At 43.1% G+C, this 23,010-nt stretch overlaps 1 protein-coding gene across 1 annotated transcript in view; it reads right to left on the bottom strand.

Moving 5' to 3' along the window:
* TBC1D8B (TBC1 domain family member 8B) overlaps positions 1 to 23,010 on the bottom strand; it is a 151,285-nt gene that overhangs the window by 100,206 nt on the left and 28,069 nt on the right. Inside the window, exons 5-7 of the mRNA XM_030209579.1 lie at positions 21,712 to 21,952; positions 15,061 to 15,268; positions 7,434 to 7,601 (exon numbers count right to left, since the gene is read on the bottom strand). Of these exons, the coding sequence (XP_030065439.1) occupies positions 7,434 to 7,601; positions 15,061 to 15,268; positions 21,712 to 21,952 (617 nt within the window). The remainder of the gene's footprint in view (positions 1 to 7,433; positions 7,602 to 15,060; positions 15,269 to 21,711; positions 21,953 to 23,010) is intronic.

Raw genomic sequence — 23,010 nt, 5'->3', positions numbered from 1 at the left:
GATGGCAGAGGAGGAGAAACAATGAGAAGAGATCTCCAAATGTTAGAAGAACGGTCGAAGAGTCTGGCAGTTAACATTTAATGCAAAGAAGTACAGAGTTACGCGTGATGAGGGTTGGAAAAAACAGTCCAATCTCCATGGATCTTCGGAAGACAACTCCAGAAGAACAAGGAACCATATCTGTCGCGCCAAATGAGGAGCGATCAGTGTCATAGTGCCTAGGTCTTCTCTATCATAGGTACAGGAGGTTATGCACACAAAAGTCCTCTTCCTCAATGTAGGAGAAAGGCATCTGATGCTGGTCTGCCATGTGATCCAAGCATGGAACAGAACTGAGGAGCCCTGTTGGGATGAGTGGCAAAAAGATCCAACGAGGGGGTGCCCCACTGTCAGAAGATCTTTGGGCTACACCCATGTTGACAGACCACTCGTGCTGTTAAAATAGCCTGCTGAGTGTGTCTGCCAGGCAGTTGTTCTTGCCGAGAAGGTATACTGCATGGAGGCTCATCTTGTGAAAGAGAACCCATTGCCACATATCTACCACATCTCATACCCTCCTGCTTCTTGATGTAAAACATCGCAAATGGTTGTCTGTCTGAATTTGGATAATGTGGCTTTGGAGTCAAACTCTGAAAGGCTATAGAGTGTTCTAAATAGCCCACAGCTCAAGGAATTAATTTAAAGATGAGCCTCCTGAGTGGGCCACTGACCTTAAGTATGAAGCCCATCCACATGAGCTCCCCAATCTAGGATGGATACATCCGTTGTCCACACCTTTGATACGGTGGAATTTGGAATGAAAGTCCCAGAATTAAATTGGACCATATCATCCACCAGTAGCTTGAGACCACTGGGAGGCTAAGGTCACTGGGCCACTCTCAATGGAGCTGTGCCATGGGAGTGACATGCACTGTGGAGGCCGTGGCCCATCAGTCTCAACATTTGCTTTGCTGAAACCTGCTAGCTGCTGCAGACCTGCAAGGCAAGCGCTACCAAGGTATTCGTTCTCACTAGAGGAAGGAGAGCCCAAGCTTGCGATGTGTCTAGCAGGGAAATGTACTCCAATTGTCGTACTGGATGGAGAAGAGAATTGGGATAATTTATGACAAACCCCTGTAGCTCTAGCACCTGAACAGTCAACCACAGTGACTCAATTGCCCCCTCCTAATATGTGTTCTTGACCAGCCAATCATTCAGATAAGAAAACACATGCACTCCCCATATGAACAGATATGATGCGACTACCAACAGGCACTTGGTGAAAACTGTGGGGGAAGACACTAGGCCAAATGGCAAAAGGAGATACTGGAAGTGGCGTTTCCCCACTCGAAATCTGAGATACCTCCTGTGACTGGGAAGTATCGAAATGTGGGTATAGGTATCCTTTAAGACCTGAGAGCACAGTCAACTCTTTTCCTGAATAAGAGGAAATAGGGTGCCCAGGGACATCATCCTGAACTTTTCTTTTCACCAGGAATTTGTTCAGGGCCCTTAGGTCTAGGATGGGATGGAGTCACCCCAAATTTTCTTGATCACAAGAATGTACCTAGAATAGAATCCCTGTCCTTTCTCTGCTGGTACAGGTTCAACAGCTCAGGCCTGCAAAAGGGTGGAGATTTTCTACACAAGTACTTGCTTGTGCTGAGAACTGATGTAGGACACTCTCGTGGGCAATTTGGAGGTCGCTGACACCAATTTAGAGCATACCTACGACAGACTATTTGAAGCACCCACTGGTGGGCGGTTCTATGGGGCCATCTGTAGTGGTAAAAATGAGCCTCCCTCCAACCAGTGGGTCGTCCAGAACAGATACTCGTTGCGTGGCTATGCTCTGCTAAAGCCAGTCAAAAGCTGTGCCCTGCTTTGACTGGGGAGCTAGCTGAGATTTCTGGGGATGGGGCTGGCAAGGCCTGACACTGGGGCCCTGAGTCGCCTGAGTAGACTGAGAAGGCTGGTATCAACACCTTTGAGAGTAGCAAGACCTGCGTCTCTGTCAAACTGAAAAATCTTGTTGAAGATGCAGATGGAGGTTGCCGAGAGAGAGCATAGATAGTATCACCGTGCATCAAGCAGGACCAATGCTTATGCTTCTTGGACTTCTCCTGATGCATAGAGCCTTGATTGACGAGGATGCCACCAAATCAGAGCGACTCCCCGGTGTCAGGTCTGATGTTGACCGGTCCCAGGGCCTGCTATCAGCGTCCAGTGATGAGACAGGTAGAGACCCACTCGATGCCAGTGAACTCTCAGTGGTTACTGAGGTCGAAGCAGACATGGAGGTTGATGTTGCTGGTGCCAAAGACAATGGTCCAGCCTTAAAAGAGCCACCCTCCAATCTTCCACTGCAATGCTTGATTTTAAAGATAAATTACATATTACTAATAGTTCTGCAGATTCATTTTTCAATTCTATCAGTACTCTGAGATAAATACATCTGGTCCAGGCAATTTGCTACTCTTCAATTTGTCGTATTGCGCCATTACATCTTCCGGGTTACATTACATTTTCTCTGACTCGTCAGCTTGGATACCATTTCTGGCACCAGTATTTCTCCCAAATGTTCCTCGGTGAAGACCGAAACAAAGAATTCATTTAATTTCTCCTCTACGCCTTTGTCTTCCCTGAGTTGCCCTTTTATTCCTCGGTCATCTAGCGGTCCAACCGATTCTTTTGCTGGCTTCTTGCTTTTAATATACCTTAAAAAAAAAAAAAATTTACTACGTGTTTTTGCCTCCAACGCAATCTTTTTTTTTTTTCAAAGTCCCTCTTTGCCTTCCTTATCAGCATTTTCCATTCCTTATGCTGTTTCTTTTTATTTTCAGTCGGATCCTCCTTCCATATTCTGAAGGATTTTCTTTTAGCTTTAATAGCTTCCTTCATCTCACTTTTTAACCATGCTGGCTGTTTGGTCTTCCTTCCTCTTTTTTTAATACATGGAATATATTTGGCCTGGGCTTCCAGGATGGTATTTTTGAACAGCATCCACGAATGATGTAAATTTTTGACCTTTGAAGCTCCTCTAAGTTTTTATTTCATCGTTCTTCTCATTTTATCATAGTCTCCTTTTTGAAAGTTAAATGCTAACATATTGGATCTCGTATGTGTACTTACTCCAAAGCCAATATCAAATCTGACCATATTATGATCACAGTTATCAAGTGGCCCCAGTACTATTACCTCCTCCACCAGATCATGAACTCCACTAAGGACTAGGTCTAGAATTCTCTCTCCTCTTGTTGGCTCCTGTATCAGCTGCTCCATAAAGCAGTCCTTGATTTTGGCAAGAAATGTTACCTCCCTAGCATGCCCTGATCTTACATTTACCCAGTCAATATCAGGGTAATAGAAATTACCCATTATTATCGTGTTCCCCAGTTCGTTAGCCTCCCTAATTTCTGCTAACATTTCTACATCTGTCTGTTCATCCTGGCCAAGTAGACACTAGCACACTCCTATCACTATCCTTATTCCCTTTACACATGGAATTTCAATCCATACGGATTCCAAGATGTGATGAATCCATGCTTCCGTTACGAAAACCAAACCTGGGGATAAGTCTGCAATACATTCTCTGACTATATAGGCCTTCCTGCACACTGACCTGGAATTGAAATACACATATTCAGTGATCTCATAGCCCAATGGGCCAGCTTTGGTGTATCTGCATGGAATCTTGGCTAGATTTTGAAAATTCATCAGTTCTCTCTTCTGTCTGAAATTATTCCTTCTGACCCCAATATGAACTGGTATGGCTCTGGGATATGAATGCAGGCAATCAATCAAATTTTCCGGTTTTCAATGGTGTACTTTTTGTAGTTTGGGCCTCCATAACCAGTTGAAAATTACAGGGATGGGAGGCAAAGTAACAGTACTCACATCCTTGTTTAGTGACCCTACCAACCTAGAATCTGAATTGAATAGAAATAATGTATTTTTACAACAGATCTGTGTTCTGTGACCATCACAGATAGGATATTAGAACTCTGGCTGGGTACTTACAGTTCTTAAGGAAGAGAATGAAGAAACATCTACAAGAGTCAGCATTGCTCAAAGCCGCTGCACAACCCTTAGACAACAGCGGCTGAGCGTGACAGCAAGCTACACCCACCCGTGACAAAAGACACCATAGCACTCTTTTGAAGTGGAGTGATGATGTCACCAATTAACGGCTCTCCTAAGGGAGAGTGTAAGCAAACTCCACTACACTGTGCACAATGCTCCACAAGTACAAGTACAAAGGATGCCTAAATTTGTTCTAGATAGGATCTGCTCCTGAGGAAGACAACAAAACGGAGACTGTCTAGCAGCATCCTGCTCTTGTTTATTCGGATAAGTGTCTGTTTGATACACTAAGCATCTTTTATTTATATGTATTTTTGAGCGATGGTCATCATTTGGATATGATTTTGTATCTGATATGGATTGTTTTTCAATTATGGACACTACACTGACACTTTAAAATATGTGAAAATTTCTGTGATATAAGGAGAGCGCATTGAATAGCCTTCAATTCTGGCAATTTTACATTAAGCTCTAGGGCTCAGGTGAGTCCTTACTGATGAATTTCCACTATTTAAAAAAAAATTTTTTTTCAAGTTTTATTTATATTTTGCAAAACATACAAAGCAGCAACATCAGCAAACACAAAATTCACAAAAGTGGTCATTAACCAAAGCAAATAACATATCATGTTCCTTCCGTATGTAGCCAGTGCAAAACCAAAATAGGTACCACAAAGCTCAACCCCTCCCTATCTCCCCCTACTCTAAAACTTCCCCTCACCTCACCCCCCCCCCCCAAGCACAGAGTATAGCAACACAGAGGCTGGAGTACAATCTAGCATAGGTCTTCACTATTTCAAAACAATTTTGACCAGTTCACTATCTTTTGGGAGGGTTTTTACAATCTCTAATACTATTTATACCTCCCCTGCTGTTGAGGGTGTTTAGTAGTTCTTTGGATCTTTCCCAGGTAGAATATTAAACTGCTCAATAGAGCACTTTGCCCTCTTCAAGGCAAACTTCACAACCACAGAGTGATGTAGCAGTCCATCATATTATACTTTGGGCATGTCTGAACCCTCTACTTTATGTCTAGTTCTTTTACTAAGGGGCACAAGAAGCTATAACTGCTCTGTCATGTTCTTGGTAGATGAGTCAATATACTATAAAGAACAAAATATGTTTGCTCTAGGTTCTTTACCCAGTGGCCATATCTTTGATTAGTGAGAATATACCCAAGACAGCAAAAGTCATTCTAATGCAGGATTCTTCATAATATTAAAGTTTAATTTATTACGTTAGTATTTCAAGTGGCGGGATAGACTATCTTCTGATTACAGAAGAAAGCAGTTTACATACACAAAGATAATGTTAATTCTGTTAGTATGTAAAACAACGCAATGTTATCTGTTTCTTACCAATTTCTGTTTCAACACCATAAGTCAAACTGGTATTAGAAGTTTTTGAAAGTGACTACTCAGATACTTTCGTTATGGAATCCCTAAAGCAAGCAGATTCTAAAACTATTGATAGACATACAGTGGGGGAAATAAGTATTTGATCCCTTGCTGATTTTGTAAGTTTGCCCACTGACAAAGACATGAGCAGCCCATAATTGAAGGGTAGGTTATTGGTAACAGTGAGAGATAGCACATCACAAATTAAATCCGGAAAATCACATTGTGGAAAGTATATGAATTTATTTGCATTCTGCAGAGGGAAATAAGTATTTGATCCCCCACCAACCAGTAAGAGATCTGGCCCCTACAGACCAGGTAGATGCTCCAAATCAACTCGTTACCTGCATGACAGACAGCTGTCGGCAATGGTCACCTGTATGAAAGACACCTGTCCACAGACTCAGTGAATCAGTCAGACTCTAACCTCTACAAAATGGCCAAGAGCAAGGAGCTGTCTAAGGATGTCAGGGACAAGATCATACACCTGCACAAGGCTGGAATGGGCTACAAAACCATCAGTAAGACGCTGGGCGAGAAGGAGACAACTGTTGGTGCCATAGTAAGAAAATGGAAGAAGTACAAAATGACTGTCAATCGACAAAGATCTGGGGCTCCACGCAAAATCTCACCTCGTGGGGTATCCTTGATCATGAGGAAGGTTAGAAATCAGCCTACAACTACAAGGGGGGAACTTGTCAATGATCTCAAGGCAGCTGGGACCACTGTCACCACGAAAACCATTGGTAACACATTACGACATAACGGATTGCAATCCTGCAGTGCCCGCAAGGTCCCCCTGCTCCGGAAGGCACATGTGACGGCCCGTCTGAAGTTTGCCAGTGAACACCTGGATGATGCCGAGAGTGATTGGGAGAAGGTGCTGTGGTCAGATGAGACAAAAATTGAGCTCTTTGGCATGAACTCAACTCGCCGTGTTTGGAGGAAGAGAAATGCTGCCTATGACCCAAAGAACACCATCCCCACTGTCAAGCATGGAGGTGGAAATGTTATGTTTTGGGGGTGTTTCTCTGCTAAGGGCACAGGACTACTTCACCGCATCAATGGGAGAATGGATGGGGCCATGTACCGTACAATTCTGAGTGACAACCTCCTTCCCTCTGCCAGGGCCTTAAAAATGGGTCGTGGCTGGGTCTTCCAGCACGACAATGACCCAAAACATACAGCCAAGGCAACAAAGGAGTGGCTCAGGAAGAAGCACATTAGGGTCATGGAGTGGCCTAGCCAGTCACCAGACCTTAATCCCATTGAAAACTTATGGAGGGAGCTGAAGCTGCGAGTTGCCAAGCGACAGCCCAGAACTCTTAATGATTTAGAGATGATCTGCAAAGAGGAGTGGACCAAAATTCCTCCTGACATGTGTGCAAACCTCATCATCAACTACAGAAGACGTCTGACCGCTGTGCTTGCCAACAAGGGTTTTGCCACCAAGTATTAGGTCTTGTTTGCCAGAGGGATTAAATACTTATTTCCCTCTGCAGAATGCAAATAAATTCATATACTTTCCACAATGTGATTTTCCGGATTTAATTTGTGATGTGCTATCTCTCACTGTTACCAATAACCTACCCTTCAATTATGGGCTGCTCATGTCTTTGTCAGTGGGCAAACTTACAAAATCAGCAAGGGATCAAATACTTATTTCCCCCACTGTAATATAAGACACAAAGACACACATCTCTAATTATAATTTAAAACGTACATTGCTAAAGGTATTGTCTTTTATTTATTTAGTTGATTTTGTGTGTCACCTACCCTACAGTAAGGCTATAAGCAACTTACAATTTATAAAGTATGGATATAATAGTAAACAGGAAGGGCCAAATCAGGGATGAACAGATCTGGGAAACTGGCAAGCTTATATGAAAAAAGAACATATCCTTTTGTAATGGAGATGAAGTGTATAATGCCCTAGTGTAGCCAGTTGATTTAAATAAATAAATAAAGCCATTACCTCTATATTCACAGTGTGCTGAGGACTTGAAAGCGTTCCACACTTAATTCGAAGTCTTTGCACCAACTGATCAAAATCTCTAACTTCAGTGAAACGGAATAGTCTATTCCCTTTGGTACTAACAGTAACAGCTTTAGCTGTAGTATCTGTCTTTTCTATACCTATAACCTAAGGATAAAAAATGAGAAAGAAAGACAGAGACATAAATTGAACGGTTCACATGTATCTGGCCTCAGTTCGTTGGCTGAAAGTACCATGTAAAATGCATAACTACACCTTCAGAATTTTATTCAGTCAAATTTTTCTTGCTACTAATTACACCCCAGGAAATTATACACTAAAAAAATGAAAATGATGCAAAAATGTTACATATTTAATAGAATACATGAAATAGAACATTATAAATCCCCTTTATGGATGAGGAGTGCACATAAGATTGCCAACTTGCTCCAGATTTCCCCGATAGGGATGACCTTGTGCTATGTTTACCCTATTGGATGCAGGAGCTTGAAGTTCTAATTTAACAGTTGTATTCCATATGAAAACCAAGACTACAATTTTCTGTATGTAATAGGGTAAAATTCAGGCCTAGATCAACCTTATTGCGAAAACCTGGCGCCAGCTGATAACTCTAGGTGCAAGCAAAACACAAGTCAAATGAAGTAAAATAAGTCTTTATTGAGTAACACAACAAGGAAAAATTAGTTTACCTGATAATTTCCTTTAGTCCCCACAGATCAATCCATAGACGAATGGGTTACATCCATCTAACAGCAGGTGGAGTCAGAGAGAACACCAGAGCTCTGCCATATAGGACCCTGTGCAGCAGCCTCTCCTTCAGTATGGACAATACCAAAGCAGAGAAGAACTCAAACCAAAGGAGAAACAAATCCCCTACCTCCTGCAATGCAATCAAACAATATTAACCCAACCAGACAACAAGTCAAACTGAGGCAGTGAATGAGAAACAGCCAGCAAGCCAAAGCCGTGGCTACTCGAGCAAAAGACATCAACCCACACAAAGGAAGGCCCATCATAACATGTCCTGCTCGGACGCTCGTAATTAAAAAGAGTTATTGGATCCATGCTGATGGCCTAATGTATTTGTATTTTCTTGTTTCATTTTGGGTTTTTTTTACATACAACAAAAATATTCTTCATGAGTTGCATCCATCGAAAGTCACCTCCAGGAAACTGAAAGGCAGATAAGTAGGGTGGGACTCTGGATTGATCTGTGGGGACTAATCAGGTAAGAAACTATTTTTTCCATCCATAGCGTCCCCCAGATCAAGCCAGAGACTAATGGGATGCAGAACAGCAGTCCTCAAAAAGGGCAGGACTCTCTAATGCCCACGGACAACACCACTGCACCAAAAGCAACACCGCGCAGCACCAGAATGTCCAATCTGTAATGCTGCGCAAAGGTATAAATCGAGGACCATGTAGCTGAGTGACAAAGGCCATCCAAAGAGACGGCATGTGCCTCACAAAGGAAGTAGCCACAGCCTGGGTAGAGCGTGCCTTCAACTGGAGAGGCAGAGTCTTATAAGCCAAGATGGCTTTGCAAAACCAGCGGGTGATCGTAGCCTTGGACGCCAGATCCCCCTTCTTACAGCCAAAAAACAAGACAAACAGATAATCGTACTGCTGAAAGTCATTGGTCACCTCCAGTTACTGCAGAAGAACTATACAAAAGTCAAGACAACAAAGAACATGAAAATCCTCAGGGTAATCCTCCCTATGAAATGAGGGAAGAGAAGCTGGATGATTCAAATGGAAACTATAAACCACCTTAGGGAGAAATGAGGGCACAAGTCCAGAGCATGACTCCCACCTCCATAAACAGCTAAAAGGATCCCAACACAAAAGTGCCTGTAACTCTGACACCCATCATGCCGACGCCATCACCACCAGAAACACAGACTTCAAGGTAAGATCCTTCAAAGAAGCCCAATCTAACTGCTCAAAGGGCAGCCTCTGAAGGCCTGAAGCACTAAATTGAGCTACCACTCCAGACAAACTGAGCTTCTAGGACGACGAAGATGGTTTACCCCACGGAGAAAATGTGCCACATCCAGATTGGACGCCAGGGAAGTGCCCTGAATCTGACCCCGGAAGCAGGCCAGTGCTATCACCTGCACCTTCAGTGAACCCAGTAGCAAACCTTTCGCTAGGCTACCCTGCAGAAACAAAAGCACCTGGTCCAACTAGGCAGAAGATGAAACCATGTCCCACTCAGTGCAACAGGCATCAAAAGTCCTCCATACACGGACATAAGTCACAGACCTGGACTTCTGTGCATGCAACAAGGTGGTAATCACCGGGTCCGAATAGCCCCTTTTCCTTAAGGCCACCCTCTCAAGAGCCAAGACTAAATGGGGAGGGATCCTCCATCAGAACGGGCTCTTGGAACAGGAGCCCCCCCTCCCCTGTCAATGAAAAATGGACCAAGTCCACGTACCATGGACGCCAGGGCCAGTCTGGAGTCACCAGAATCACCGCACCTGGATGACGAGAAATGTGACCCAGCAGCCTGCCAATCTTTGCTGTTCTCCAGCGCATATGGTGGCAAATCCAATATGGCAGCCACTGAACTGTGCAGAGCCCACCAAAACCATCCTGGGTCCACCAACAAACCAATCCGCAATGGAGACGAAACCACATCCAACAGCACTTGAATTGGGGATGCACGAGCACACGTGCCACAGACTCTCGATACTACTTGCCAGCTGGCGAACCAGGAGCAGCGCTTCACCTCCTCAGCAGCCATGAGCTCTACTTACAGTCTGGGAGAAGTTCCAGCCAGAGACAGCTCTGGAAAAACACCAGGTGTTGTTACAATGATGGCCCCACGACCCAGATGCCCCACTGACTCCTGCAGCAATTAGCTGTGCTTGCACTAGGAGATCACTAGTTACCATGGTGTTTGTTTGTTTTGGGGCTTTTGGTTTTTTTTGCTTTAAGGTGAGGCAGGAGATTTGAAATCCTAACAGGAGAGCTCAGCCCAAGGGGCAACAGGGGAGCTAGGGAGGGACCTGATACCACCAGGTGTACACTAGAGCCCACCAGGCACCCTCAACCCAGCACTCAACTGACCCAGGGAAGAGAAGTAGCCAGCACCAACACAGACCCACACAGGATATTCCATCCACCTGCTAGAAAGAGAATACTGAAGAGGAGGCTGCTGCACAGGGTCCTATAGTATCTGGCGAGTACCCACCTGGACAGTTCCCACTCACCTAGTCCCCCCAGGGACAGTTCCCACCTAGGGCGATTCCTACTGGGACAATTCCCACTCAGGACGTTTCCCACCTACCGTATCCCTTTTTTTTTTAACCGTATCTTCTTTTTCATTTCATTCTGCTTTCATGACCTTCCCCCCCCCCCCCCCCCCCCCCCCCAGAGTAAATTCCCATGAACCATAGTGGTGCGTCACATTACATTGTGGTATTGTGTTGCATTGAAGAGCTTTTTTTTTGTTTTTTGTTTTTTTTACACAGTGACAGGAAGATTCATCGGAAAGCTGTAAAGTCTGCATTGCGGTGCTGTGTTGTGTTGAGAAAGCTGGAAGGTCCCGAATTTGTAGGAAGGTTAGTGGAGTTCTGAGTCCAATGGTATTTTGTGACTTAAGCGATGAACTTGCAAAACATGCAATAATCAGTTCAATGTTTGCTTTTATTTAACTGATAGTTCAGTAACAAGAATAAGAAAATCATTATCCGCCTAGAGTCTTAGCCAACTAATTTACTCATATGACTTCAGACTGTGTCGTGGGAAGCGCTTGTTGTGGACACAGAGCTCTTAAATCATTTGCAAACTGTCCAAAATATAGTAACATAGCAAATGACGACAGATAACTGTATGGTCCATCCAGTCTGCCCAACAAGATAAACTCATTTTACATGTTATGTGATACTTTATATGTATACTCAAATTTGATTTGTCCTTGCCTTTCTCAGGGCACAGACCGTACAGATCTGCCCAGCACTGTTCTTGTACAAACCGGAGAAAATTTTTCTTCACCCAACGCATGCATAAACTCTGGAATTCGTTGCCGGAGAACGTGGTGAAGGCGGTTAGCTTGGCAGAGTTTAACAAGAGGTTAGACGGTTTCCTAAAGGTCAAGTCCATAAACCACTACTAAATCAACTTAGGAAAAATCCACAATTCCAGGAATAACATGTACAGAATGTTTGTACATTTGGGAAGCTTGCCAGGTGCCCTTGGCCTGGATTGTCCGCTGTTGTGGACAGGATGCTGGGCTCGACGGACCCTTGGTCTTTTCCCAATGTGGCATTACTTATGTACTAAGTTCTGAAGCTAACATCAAAGCCCCTTAAAATTTACACTCCAGCCCATCTCTATCAATTCAGTCACAATCAGGGCATAGACCGTAGAAGTCTGCCCAGCTCCCGTTTTTTTTCCCAATTTCCGGCGTCACCACCCAATCTCCGTTAAGATTCCGTGTAACCATTCCTTCTAAACAGGATTCCTTAAATACAGCAGCAATGCTGATATTTAAAAAAAATGAGAAAAAAAAAATCAAAATACGAGAAACCAACCCCACTCCTTGTAATGCTACACTGGCTGCAAATCAAGGCAAGACAATTCTTCAAAATAAGCACCCTCATCTACAAAATACTATTTGGAATGTCTCCTGAATATATGCTAGACCTAATCGAACCATCCCCAAGAAATGCAAGCCCAGAAACCAGAGGCTACCTACTTCTCCGCCTACTCAACTGCAGAAACATAACCTACAAAACCACCTACATGGCCAGATTAAGTTACCCAGGCTCCAAATGGTGGAACTCAATACCCAAAGCCACAAGAAGCATCACTAACTATCTCCAGTTCAGAAAAGACCTGAAAATCTACCTTTACAAAAAATTCTATAAACTAAACAAAAAACTACAGATGCTCTACAATACTTTGTAACTGAAAAACACTACTGTAACTTCATTTAATTGTAAATTTGCGAGCCACTTTGAATCAAAAACTTGTTTTTGGAAAATAGTGGGATATAAGACTACATAAATAAATAAATATTCATACTGGCGGACCTTAGATTTAACAGCAGACAGATTATTGGAACACTGCTCACTCTTGCAAGCAACTAGTATTGACTAATAGAAGTTTTAAAGTGTGGAATTAATTGTCTAAAAAACAGCAGTTGTCTTGAAATTATCTACCCACCTAAATTTTCCAGTATGTTCTTTGTTATACCTGAGACAGTGTTTACACAATACCTCAAAAAGATTCTAGTTATGTTGTTTTTTTTCTGATTAAAAGCAGTTCATTGCCTGACAAGAGTATGTATTCTCTTCCAATGACACAGGTGCCTTGAAGGGATCCCACTTAAATGGGGTTGGCCTAGCTGGTCAGGCATCTAGTGTGACTTGTATAACTAAAATAAATTCTATACTGCACATTCTCTTTCCCTAAGCCCATCTCCTCCCCCTCTTCCAAACATTCTCTATTCCTGTTCCCCAGCAACTCTCAACCACACACTCCTTTCCAACTCCATTCCTGCCCTTCCCAATCTCCATCCCTATCAGACAGCTTTCATCATCACATCTTTATATCCAACAACTTTGAGCTGACTCACCCCTCCAGTTTTTTATCTGTAAATCAATCGGCTGAGAAATGATCGGATCCTACGGGGGCTTTCCAAGTTCAGACTCCTGGAGGAAAGTAGCAGTAAAGCCGATTCGATATGAGTGGGGGGTATAACGAGGAGGGGATTAGTTGGGGGATAGGGATAAATGGTATATATATATGGAAAGTATTGATGATGACTGTATGCACATGACTGTGATTGATATATCTGATGTGACTATTTTGCTGCTTGTCAAGGTGTTTGTTTTATTAGACTGTCATAGATGATATAGACTGATATAGATGTACTGCCAGTAGCAAAACTCTTGACAAAGGTGAAGGCAATGTCAAGGATCCACACTTTGGGTCCATGGGGGATGACACTAGCCCCAGGTCTTGCAATAAACACTGGCTGAGGAAGAGAATCTCAGCAGGGAAGTGCTCAATGCCAAAGAGAATAATTCTCAGCACATACCTTGACGTAAGTGCTTTCCCACTTCTCAGGGTGCTTGCTCTGTGGGTCTGAAAAGGCAGGCAGGCTCAGTAGTGACTCTCCAGTGCTTCTCCAGATCTCTCCTCTTGCTAAACATAAAGGCAGGAGCTGCAGAAACTTGACTGGTTGTCAACCTGAGCCTATCACTTCTGCTTGCTCTTGACTAGCTGAACAGTCCACTTCCACTCTGGCTGATTGTTCTTAATGCTTTATAATAAAACGTCCTGAAGCTCAGTCTCTTTACTCGGGTATTATGCAATTTTATGTAACTATGCATAAAATAATTTCAGTAATCCCCCAAGAGTAAATAACATTCAGACATACAAAAGACAAAATCAAATATACATGCTACAGAACATAATCTTTAAATTAACCTTTACCTGTTTTGAGGGCAGTTGAACATACATACAGCAATTTCAAAAGTTTGTAATTATGTGACAACTTATGTATCATAATTAACATACCCCTCAGACAACAGAATAACGCGATTAAGGGGTACAATTATCAAAGTGGGCTACCATTAAGACATCCTGTTTTATCACTAACTCCTGCTAGTTTAGTACAGGTGTACTTTAATGGGGGTTTTTTTTGTCAGACCCCCGACGCAGGCACATGCATGCCAAAACATGGCTCATGCAGGTCTATTTATTAAACGTAATCTCAATTATTCCACTCCTGAAGGCCCGTTTCTGCTTCTTTTTTGTATTGCTTCTGTGTGTACTTTTGAACCCTTTCTTCTGCTACCCACTTTAGCACAGGTGTCATTTTACGCAACGAGACTTAGTTGCTAGTAACTGGGGTTAAGAGTAAAACAACATGGCCTACACCAGTAGTTCATATTGATAACTTCCCCCTAAATGGCTTATTGAAAACTAAAAATAGATATAGAGGTCTCTACACACTGATGTGCATCACTTATTATTATTTATTTTACACCTATTTGAAAGAATATGCTTTCCGCCACTGAACTGGGTAGCACTCAATTTGCCATAGACCTTTCTGCACATGGAAAGTGTAGGTAGGATAGGGAGGGGAATCTGGCCCTTTATAGAAATGGGAAAGCTCTTGGATGGGGTTGAAGGTACAGTGGTGGTGGGTTAGGCTGATACTACCCAGAAACAAATACATTATACTCTTTACTGAATACTGAATTAACGTACCTTTTTTTTTTTTTTTAAACACATTTTAGTAAATAGAATTCTTAAAGAAAAAAAAAAAACATTTCCATCAGCTATAAGCTACGATGACTGGAAACTTTAATATGCTCTTTATCACTGTATTTGGATTGATAGAAAAAGGCAAATGGAAAAAATACATACTAACCCTTTAACTATATAGACCTTGTACCAAAAAGATGACCCATGTTGATAGTTTTATGTTTTATTCTCCATTTTTGAGTTTCCAGAAAGGCACAAAACAAAAATAATTAGTCTAGTCAACAATAAAATAATTTTTTAATAAGAAACAACTGTGGTAAATTTTTATCATTTGGATTCAGAAATATGCATAATTTTGCTCCATTTTCATTGGCATTACCTCACGTAAAGGAATGATTACACTGCAAATATTCCCATCATGGCTGGCAAAGCAGATATAGTTCTCTGAAATGCACATCTTCCCCAAAGTGCATAAGTGACTGAATGGTATCCACAAGAAGCATTCATGGACTTCTTTTAGACTCTCCTCTTTAGGTAACCGAAAGTAGGCCCTGAACTGCTCACTGTGGGCTCGGGCTTCCAGACCACTAACAACGCAACAGCAAAAAAGTCAAAGCAAACATCAGTTACTTCATCAGTGTTAAGATGCCTACAGCACACTTCCCATGAGAATTAGCTCATTTTTTCACACTTTTCTTCATTTCCATCGAAAGGAACAGCTATATTTACAAATAAAGGAATGCCACTATTTTCAGTTAACACTCATTTCATATTATTTTCTCATAAACAGCAAACCAATTGAAACTAATCCAGTTCCAGGCTGTCTGCAGGTTTCATTATTAAAATATTAGAAATGTAATTAGTGAGAAACATCTGCTATATGCCTGTGCTTCTGAAAGATTCACAGTGCACTCAAATGAGCCAGCCAAAACAATGTTTTGGATGAACTGCAATTTGAGCCTCTTTCAACAAATACATTGTCAATTACTCTACAAATAGCAAAAACAAACATTAGTTAGGATAGCATTTAAGCTTAAGGATGCCAAACTTCAAGAGAAAAAGAGTGAGGCCCTTGTTTTAACAGATTACATCATATATTAAAAGAAAATACATAAATCTAAAGGCAGAGAAAGATGCCACTTTATCCATAGCTCATGCTGTAACATGTGCCTTTTTTCAAGGACCAACTCTACTAAGCTAGAAATACCAAGCTTTTCTAAATTGTATTTTCACTTCAGCAGCTCAATCAGAACCAGTTTCTATAGGATAGTGGGGCAAATGTTCAGTTTTTTTTTTAGAGCTGTAAACAGGTCAGGTTTGCAGGATGTCCCTAATGAATATACATGAGCCAGATTTGCAAACAATGGAGGTAGTATAAATGCAGATTTCTCATATGCTTATTATTAAGGACATTGTGAAATCCTAACTTATGGCCTTTGAGGAGTGAACTTGTGCATCCTAGCTATCAGGCTACAGCTTAAAGCTTAAAGCCCACCTCTTCAATGCTGCGTTCGGCACCTAACCCTTACCGTTCAGTGAATCCAGACTGCCCCAATTTGACTGCCCCTATCGGACCGTTCACTTGTCTATTAGATTGTAAGCTCTTTGAGCAGGGACTGTCTCTCTTTGTTAAATTGTACAGCGCTGCGTAACCCTAGTAGCGCTCTAGAAATGTTAAGTAGTAGTAGTAGTAGTAGTATATGTTAAACTAATATTAAAGCAACAGAACTGCAAGAGGTAAGGAAGAGGCAAGTGGATTCATTTGGAAAGAGGGAATGGATCACTTAATTATATTGGTGGAAGTGGACAGAGATTTAATTGAAGATATTTACAATATAGCTATGAAAGGAGAAGTACTAATAGTTGATTTCAATATGACGGATGTTGATTATGACATCTCTGTTGTGATGTTGTCTAGTAGATCCTGGATTCTCTACAGGGAAAATTGTTCCAGCAGACGGTAATGGAATCCACACAGGATGGGGCCTTATTGGATCTAGTGCTTATGAATTGAGAGACTGTTTCTGATGTAATAGTAGGTGATCATCTGGCAACCAGTGATCAATGGATGGTATTGTTCGATCTTAAAGACATGGATGGAGAGGGTTCATTCAAAAGTGAAAGTTCTACACGTAACAAAAAAAGTAGTCAAGCTAGGAAAATACCTCAAGGAACTGTTAGGTGCATGAGAACATCTGGAAGAAGTAGAAAAAGTAGAAATGCAGTAGGCAGAACTGAAAGGAGCTAAGATTGAGGCTACTTTGGTTCTCAAAAGAAATAGATAAAATAGTAGTGAAAGCGAAGATACTCACCTGTAGCAAGTGGTGCGAGGACAGCAAGACACATTACCACATGTTGGTGATGTCGTCTGAAGGAGCCAGGCACAGACGATATACAGCGTTCTGGAACCTTCAGAAGTCTTTGGCAGCCCCGTACCACATATGTGCGGATGCCTTCCCACCAAACTCAATCATAAAGGACCAGCAGTTGAGTATAAAGCTGAAAGAATACAACTCATACAGGAGGCAGAAGGATTATGTGATAATGGATGTCCTGCTGTTCTTAAGTACATAAGTATTGCCATATTGGGACAGAACAAAGGTCTATCAAGCCCAGCGTCCCGTTTACAACAGTGGCCAATCAAGGTCACAAATACCTGGCAAGATCCCAAAACAGTACAATACATAAATAATGGTCTATGGACTTTTCCTTTAGGAAGCCATCCAAACCTTGTAGAACACGTGCTACAGGTGAATAACTTAGCTTTCTCAGAGGCCAAGCACATGTGGAATCCTTTGCTACCAGGCTCACCAATAACAACAATGGAAAATATAGGCTTGCCAAATGCAAGGCCAACCAGCTACCAATTAAACTAAAACTTATATACACTCCTGCTGTGTAGGTACAGCCTGGAACAGAATAAAAATGGGCCTAGGAGGGTGGAGTTGTATTCTAGACACCAAAAAAATTCTGCAGAACTGTCTGACCAAACCAATTGTTGCATCGGGAATACTGTTCAAGGCAGTAATGAGATGTGAATAGATGAACCAAAGACCACGTTGCAGCTTTGCAAATCTTCTGAGCTGAGACATGACCCTCCAGAATCAACTCAGCCTGGGCATAAGTAAAGGAGATGCACTTGGGTGGCAGATTACATTTACTGATGACTACCCCTATCCTGTTTAGGTAAAAAGAAACAAAAAAGTAGGGTGGACCGCCTATGGACTTTATTCGATCCAGATAGAAAGCTAATGCTCACTAGTAGTTCAAGGTATGTAGTGCACTTTTGCCAGGCCAGGATGGGCATGAGGTATGGGGAAAAATGTTGGCTGGACAACTGACTGATTAAGGTGGAAGTCTGATACCATCTTAGGAAGGAACTTAGGATGCATGCTCACTGATCCTGAAAGCCTAAGTGACCACCACCAAGAATAAAACCTTCCAGGTCAAAAACTTTAGGTGGCCGGAATCAAGTGGCTCAAATGGAGCTTTTCATCAATTGGGTGAGAAGGACATTGAGATCCCATGACATTGTGAGAGTTCTGACTGTGAGGACTTGAGCAAGAGCAAACCTCTCATAAACTAGAGACTGTAAAGAAATAGCCTTATCTTCTACACAGTGATAAGCACCAAGCACACTGAGATGAACTCCAACAGAGTTGGTCTTCTGGCCTGACCCTGGCAAATGTAAATAAGTATTCAAGCAGCTTTGGAGTGGAGGAGTTGCCTAGTGGTTAGTGCAGTGGACTTTGATCCTGGGGAACTGAGTTTGATTCCTACTGCAGCTCCTTGTGACTCTGGGCAAGTCACTTAACCCTCCATTGCCCCTGGTACAAAATAAATACCTGAATATATGTAAACCGCTTTGAATGTAGTTGCAAAAAAAAAAAAAAAAACTCAGAAAGGCAGTATATCAAAGTCCCATTTTCCCTTTTGTGTAGGACAAAAAAAAAAAAAAAAAAAAGGTCTAGGGCCTTGTCTTCGCACCAGACTGCAAACCTCTTCCACTTGAAATTATATGATCTTTTAGTGAGCCTGCCATGAGTGGGAAAGCGCGGGGTACAAATGTAACAAAAAATAAAAATAAGTGAGAAGCGAGCAGGACTCATGAAACATCCTGCATGTGGAAAGAAACAAGTACCACCTTCTCGACATCCAAGCCATGAGGGACTGAAAGTTGGGATGGAGAAGTAATTCCTCATTCTGGGTGATGAGGGTCAGAAAGCAACCCAGCCTCCATGGACTTTCAGAGGCTAGCTTCAAAAGTAGAGGGAACCATATCTACCTTGGCCTGTTCGAGAGGCTAGTCTGCCAAGTGATCTGAATCTGGAGTAAAACCCATTCCCTTTCTCCCTTGGTGTAGCGGGCTCAACTGCATTGGCCTGCAAAAGGGAAAAAAGCTCCTGAGAAAGCAGCTTCTGCTAGCAAGAGCATACCTTTGATGCTCTGGAGGGAGTGTTCGCCAATGTAGGGCGTAACGCACCCAGACTATTTTGAGAACCCATTGATCTGATATTATGAGGGGCCCCCTTGCTTAGAAAAAAATTCAGTCTCACTGCTATTAAGTCACTGACTGACTGCGGCTATACTCTTGTGGAGCCAAACTCTTCCCCTACTTTGCTGACTGGGACTTTGGAGCCTTTTGCTGCCTCAGACAGGAGCAAGAGTTCGGGATCAGTTGGTAAGAGAGAGAAGCAAGGGGTCCCCTATGCCTTTGAGAGTAGTATGGTCTCATGTGTTCTGTGCCCAAAAATCTCCTAGAGAATACTATGGAAGCAGGCCTAGCGAGCGACTCAATGATAGCAGCATGTTTCTTGATAAGGTCAGCAACCTCCTCTTTGTTACCAAAAAGTTTATCATCCAGGCAGGAGACATCCACCAGCTGCTCCCGAATCATCTGTTCTAGTTCAGACACACGTAGTCAAGTGAGTCTCCACTTTCCAATACCCATGGCAGAAGTCTGGGATGTCATGTCAGAAGCATCATAGGTCACTCAAGCCATGTGCTTCTGACACTCCTACTTGGCTACTAGCTGGTGGAGCTATGCAGCTTGCTCAGAAGGTAGAATATCCACAAACTCCACCATATTGTTTAACAAGAATTTGAAGTACATGCTCATAAAGAGCTGGTAAAAATGTATGCAAAGGTCAGCATAGCATTCTGGAAAAAAAACAAAAAAAAAACGTTCACCCCAAAACAATATAAGGTCAGACCATTCTTTCCCAGGGGTGCAAAGGAGTAAGACCTGGAGCTCTTGGATCTTTTGAGAGCAGATATGACAGCCATAGAGTGGTGCGGCAGCTGTTGCTTCTTGAATCTTGGAGCCTTTTGGACTCTGCACACAGAGTCAGCCTTCTTGTGAATAGGATGAACAGAGAGGAGGGTCTCCCACAATGTCATCTGCATAGCCTTGAGGATGCTCTGAACAGACATTGTCACAGCTTCCTTAGGAGGAGAATCAAAGTCAAAGATGTCCAACATTTCTGCCCTGGGAGCACTCAACCTCCAACTTAAATGGGATGATTTCAGCCATCTCCCTCACAAAACTGGCAAAGGGGAGTTCCTTAAGAGATGAATTTGTCCGCTAACGTGGTGGGGAGGGATCTAATAGACGTTCCAGAGATCCCACTTACAAGAGATCCTCTGGCTCCTCCCCCAAAGCCCAGGAGCAGTCAGACTCAAACTCAGGAAAGTAGTCCTCTGCCCAAGTTCTCGCTTGCTTCGAATGGCTGAACGGATGAGCAGGTTCAGAGCAAATGCATCAAGGAATGGTGCAGGATCTGGACCTCAAGGAAACTTTCCCCTACCCCTGAGGGGGCAGGATACCTACACCATCTCAGCCAGTACCGGTAACATGGTAAATGACGGAAGATAAAGACCTGAATGGTCCATCCAGTCTGCCCAACGAGATAAACTCATTTTACATGGTATTTGCTACTTTAAATGTATACCCGTGTCCCTGTCTTTCTCAGGGCACAGACCACCCCAATGCCCCTTCAGTCATTGGCATAGATGATCGGTCAACACTGAGATCACTGGTCTCCAGAATAGGCCAATGCCCTCAATGTCACCTCTTGGAGCATGACCCAGATCTGCTCCTTGGTAATGGGCACTGACAAAAGGAAGGCTCAGTTAATGTGGTCAAGACCACAGAAGGTATATCAGGGTCAAAACTGAACAGCTGGTCCCAGCACCAAATCTTTGGAGGGGGAATGTCCCTCATGGCATTGGCACATCTTGGGAGTTGGCGATGCCCCAGTGCTCCTGGCACCATACTTCAAAGAGGACCAAACCACATGTTGGAGTCCCTTTGGGTCCTCGGTACTGGATCAGAGAATGATCGGCTCCGATAGGCACTGCCAACACTCTGTCAAAGCAGGTGGAGGCCTCCTTTATGTCGATGCATCCCCAGAGTCTCAAGCAGCCAAAGCAAAATCAAAACAGCTCAATGGTGAATATAAAAGCAAAGAAAAATAATGTCCCGACCAAAGCGCTCAGGTCTAAGCAGGCTAACGAGCTGCAGAAAAAACAAAAAGGAAACCTAAAATTGCCAAAATAAACATTAAGGAGACTAAGAGAGAAATAGGGAACACTGGCCCCCCACAGTGCTCACACAGAAGAGCTGAAGGGTAAAACACTACAAGCCACAAAAAAAATCATGAGGACAGATTGATGAATGTCTTCACTGCTCCGCAGAAAAAACAGACTGCATGGTCCTGTGCGTGAATGGCGGGGACTTCCAAAGGCTTCTGGAAAAGAAGCTGGGAAGCTTCCCATGCCTGACTCCGTTGGATGATGTTATCCAAGACAGACATGTGTGTGAATAGGTTATCCTGTTTGTCCTTGGAGAAATACTGAATCATAGGTTACTAGCAATCACAAGTCCACCAATACAGACTACAGCTAAGGGTCCATTAAAAAAAATTAGGTAAGTCTAAGCTTGCCGAACAAATAACACTCACTCATTAATTTATGCAACAATCTCAATCTGATCAAGTGTAAATGACAGAAATGGCAATAAAGCTCTTACCGCTTTGTGATCTGTAAAGGGTCACTGAGAATTACATCATTTTCAAAAGTTTCCTTGTCAAAAAGTCTTCTTACACAGTAGTCTGCAAGCTGCTCCATAAGCAGGAATGTTTCATTAATATGCAGTAGCATTGAAAAGTAGTGATCTTCTCCTCTGCAGCATACATGTATGCTCTCTGTCAGAAGGACAGTTGAAGTTTTTTCAAGTCTGGAGATTTCATCCCATGAGATAATGAGCTTTACTGCACACAAATAAAATCAATTAATTAAAATTCACAATTTACATTTTCTCCTCATATTTGCTTTTTTTCTAAGCTTTCAACCCAACAGAAGGTTGGGAAGAAATTATACATAAAGGGTAGAAAAAATATCTGTCTGGGAGCAAAATAACTCTGAAAATTTATAGAAGACTAAAATTTGGCATGGAGAAAACTGTTGTAAAGACTTGCTGAGTTTGAAAAAAAGGACTGATTGAACCAGGGTTTCCAGAGAAATACAGACACGCTGCCTCTATCTACATCGAGGAGACAAATTCCTCCAAGGCCTGGGAATCAACCCGAGGGCGTTTACCTCTGGGAACCTCAACCTCTTTACCAGACGAGGGAGGGGGGCAGCGTTGTGCATGAGGAAGGCCTGATGCAGCAGCAAAACAAACTCGGGGGAGAAACCCCCAGACTGTGTACTTCCGCAGCCTGGGCAACAGCCCTAGGCGCACTCTCAACCGGCGCTCGCAACAGCGGGGGAGAGGCCTGCTGCGCATCCAAAATGGCGTCCGGCGCGAAACTCCGCGAAGGAGCCGCGCGGGAAGAACGGCTCTTAACTTTAGCCGCTTCTGTGCCGTCGCCCAAATTAAGGGCGTTCATGGCATTAATGTCTCCAACCTCAAGGGCGGCCCAAGAAGAAGCCGTCCGAGCCGCGTGGCCGGCCAAAATGGCGGAGGCGAGGAGCGGGGGATGGCGTTTATGGCGGGAAAAACCGCCACGCCGGAGGAAGGACGTCCTTAAAAATGGCTCAGTGCATTTCTATGGGAGAAGCAACTCCAGCATAGAGACACTGATTCAGTAACACAGCACTTTGAAAGATGGAATTTTCTAACTGCCTCTCCTCTCTAAGACACACACAAGAGTAGAAACTGACCAGATTTCAGTTTCGGCGCTAAAACTGGCCCGATATCATTATTTGGCCTTATTTTGGTTGCAGCCGAAAATACCAGTGCATTTCTGACTGACAATGAACATTTGTGCTGTGGCCCATAATGCTCCACTTCCACCACCACCTAACAGAAGCAGGCTCCACTCAC

Source organism: Microcaecilia unicolor, chromosome 7 (assembly GCF_901765095.1).
Source record: "Microcaecilia unicolor chromosome 7, aMicUni1.1, whole genome shotgun sequence".
Taxonomy (NCBI): Eukaryota; Metazoa; Chordata; class Amphibia; order Gymnophiona; family Siphonopidae; genus Microcaecilia; species Microcaecilia unicolor.
This window is presented reverse-complemented; position numbering and strand designations above follow the sequence as displayed.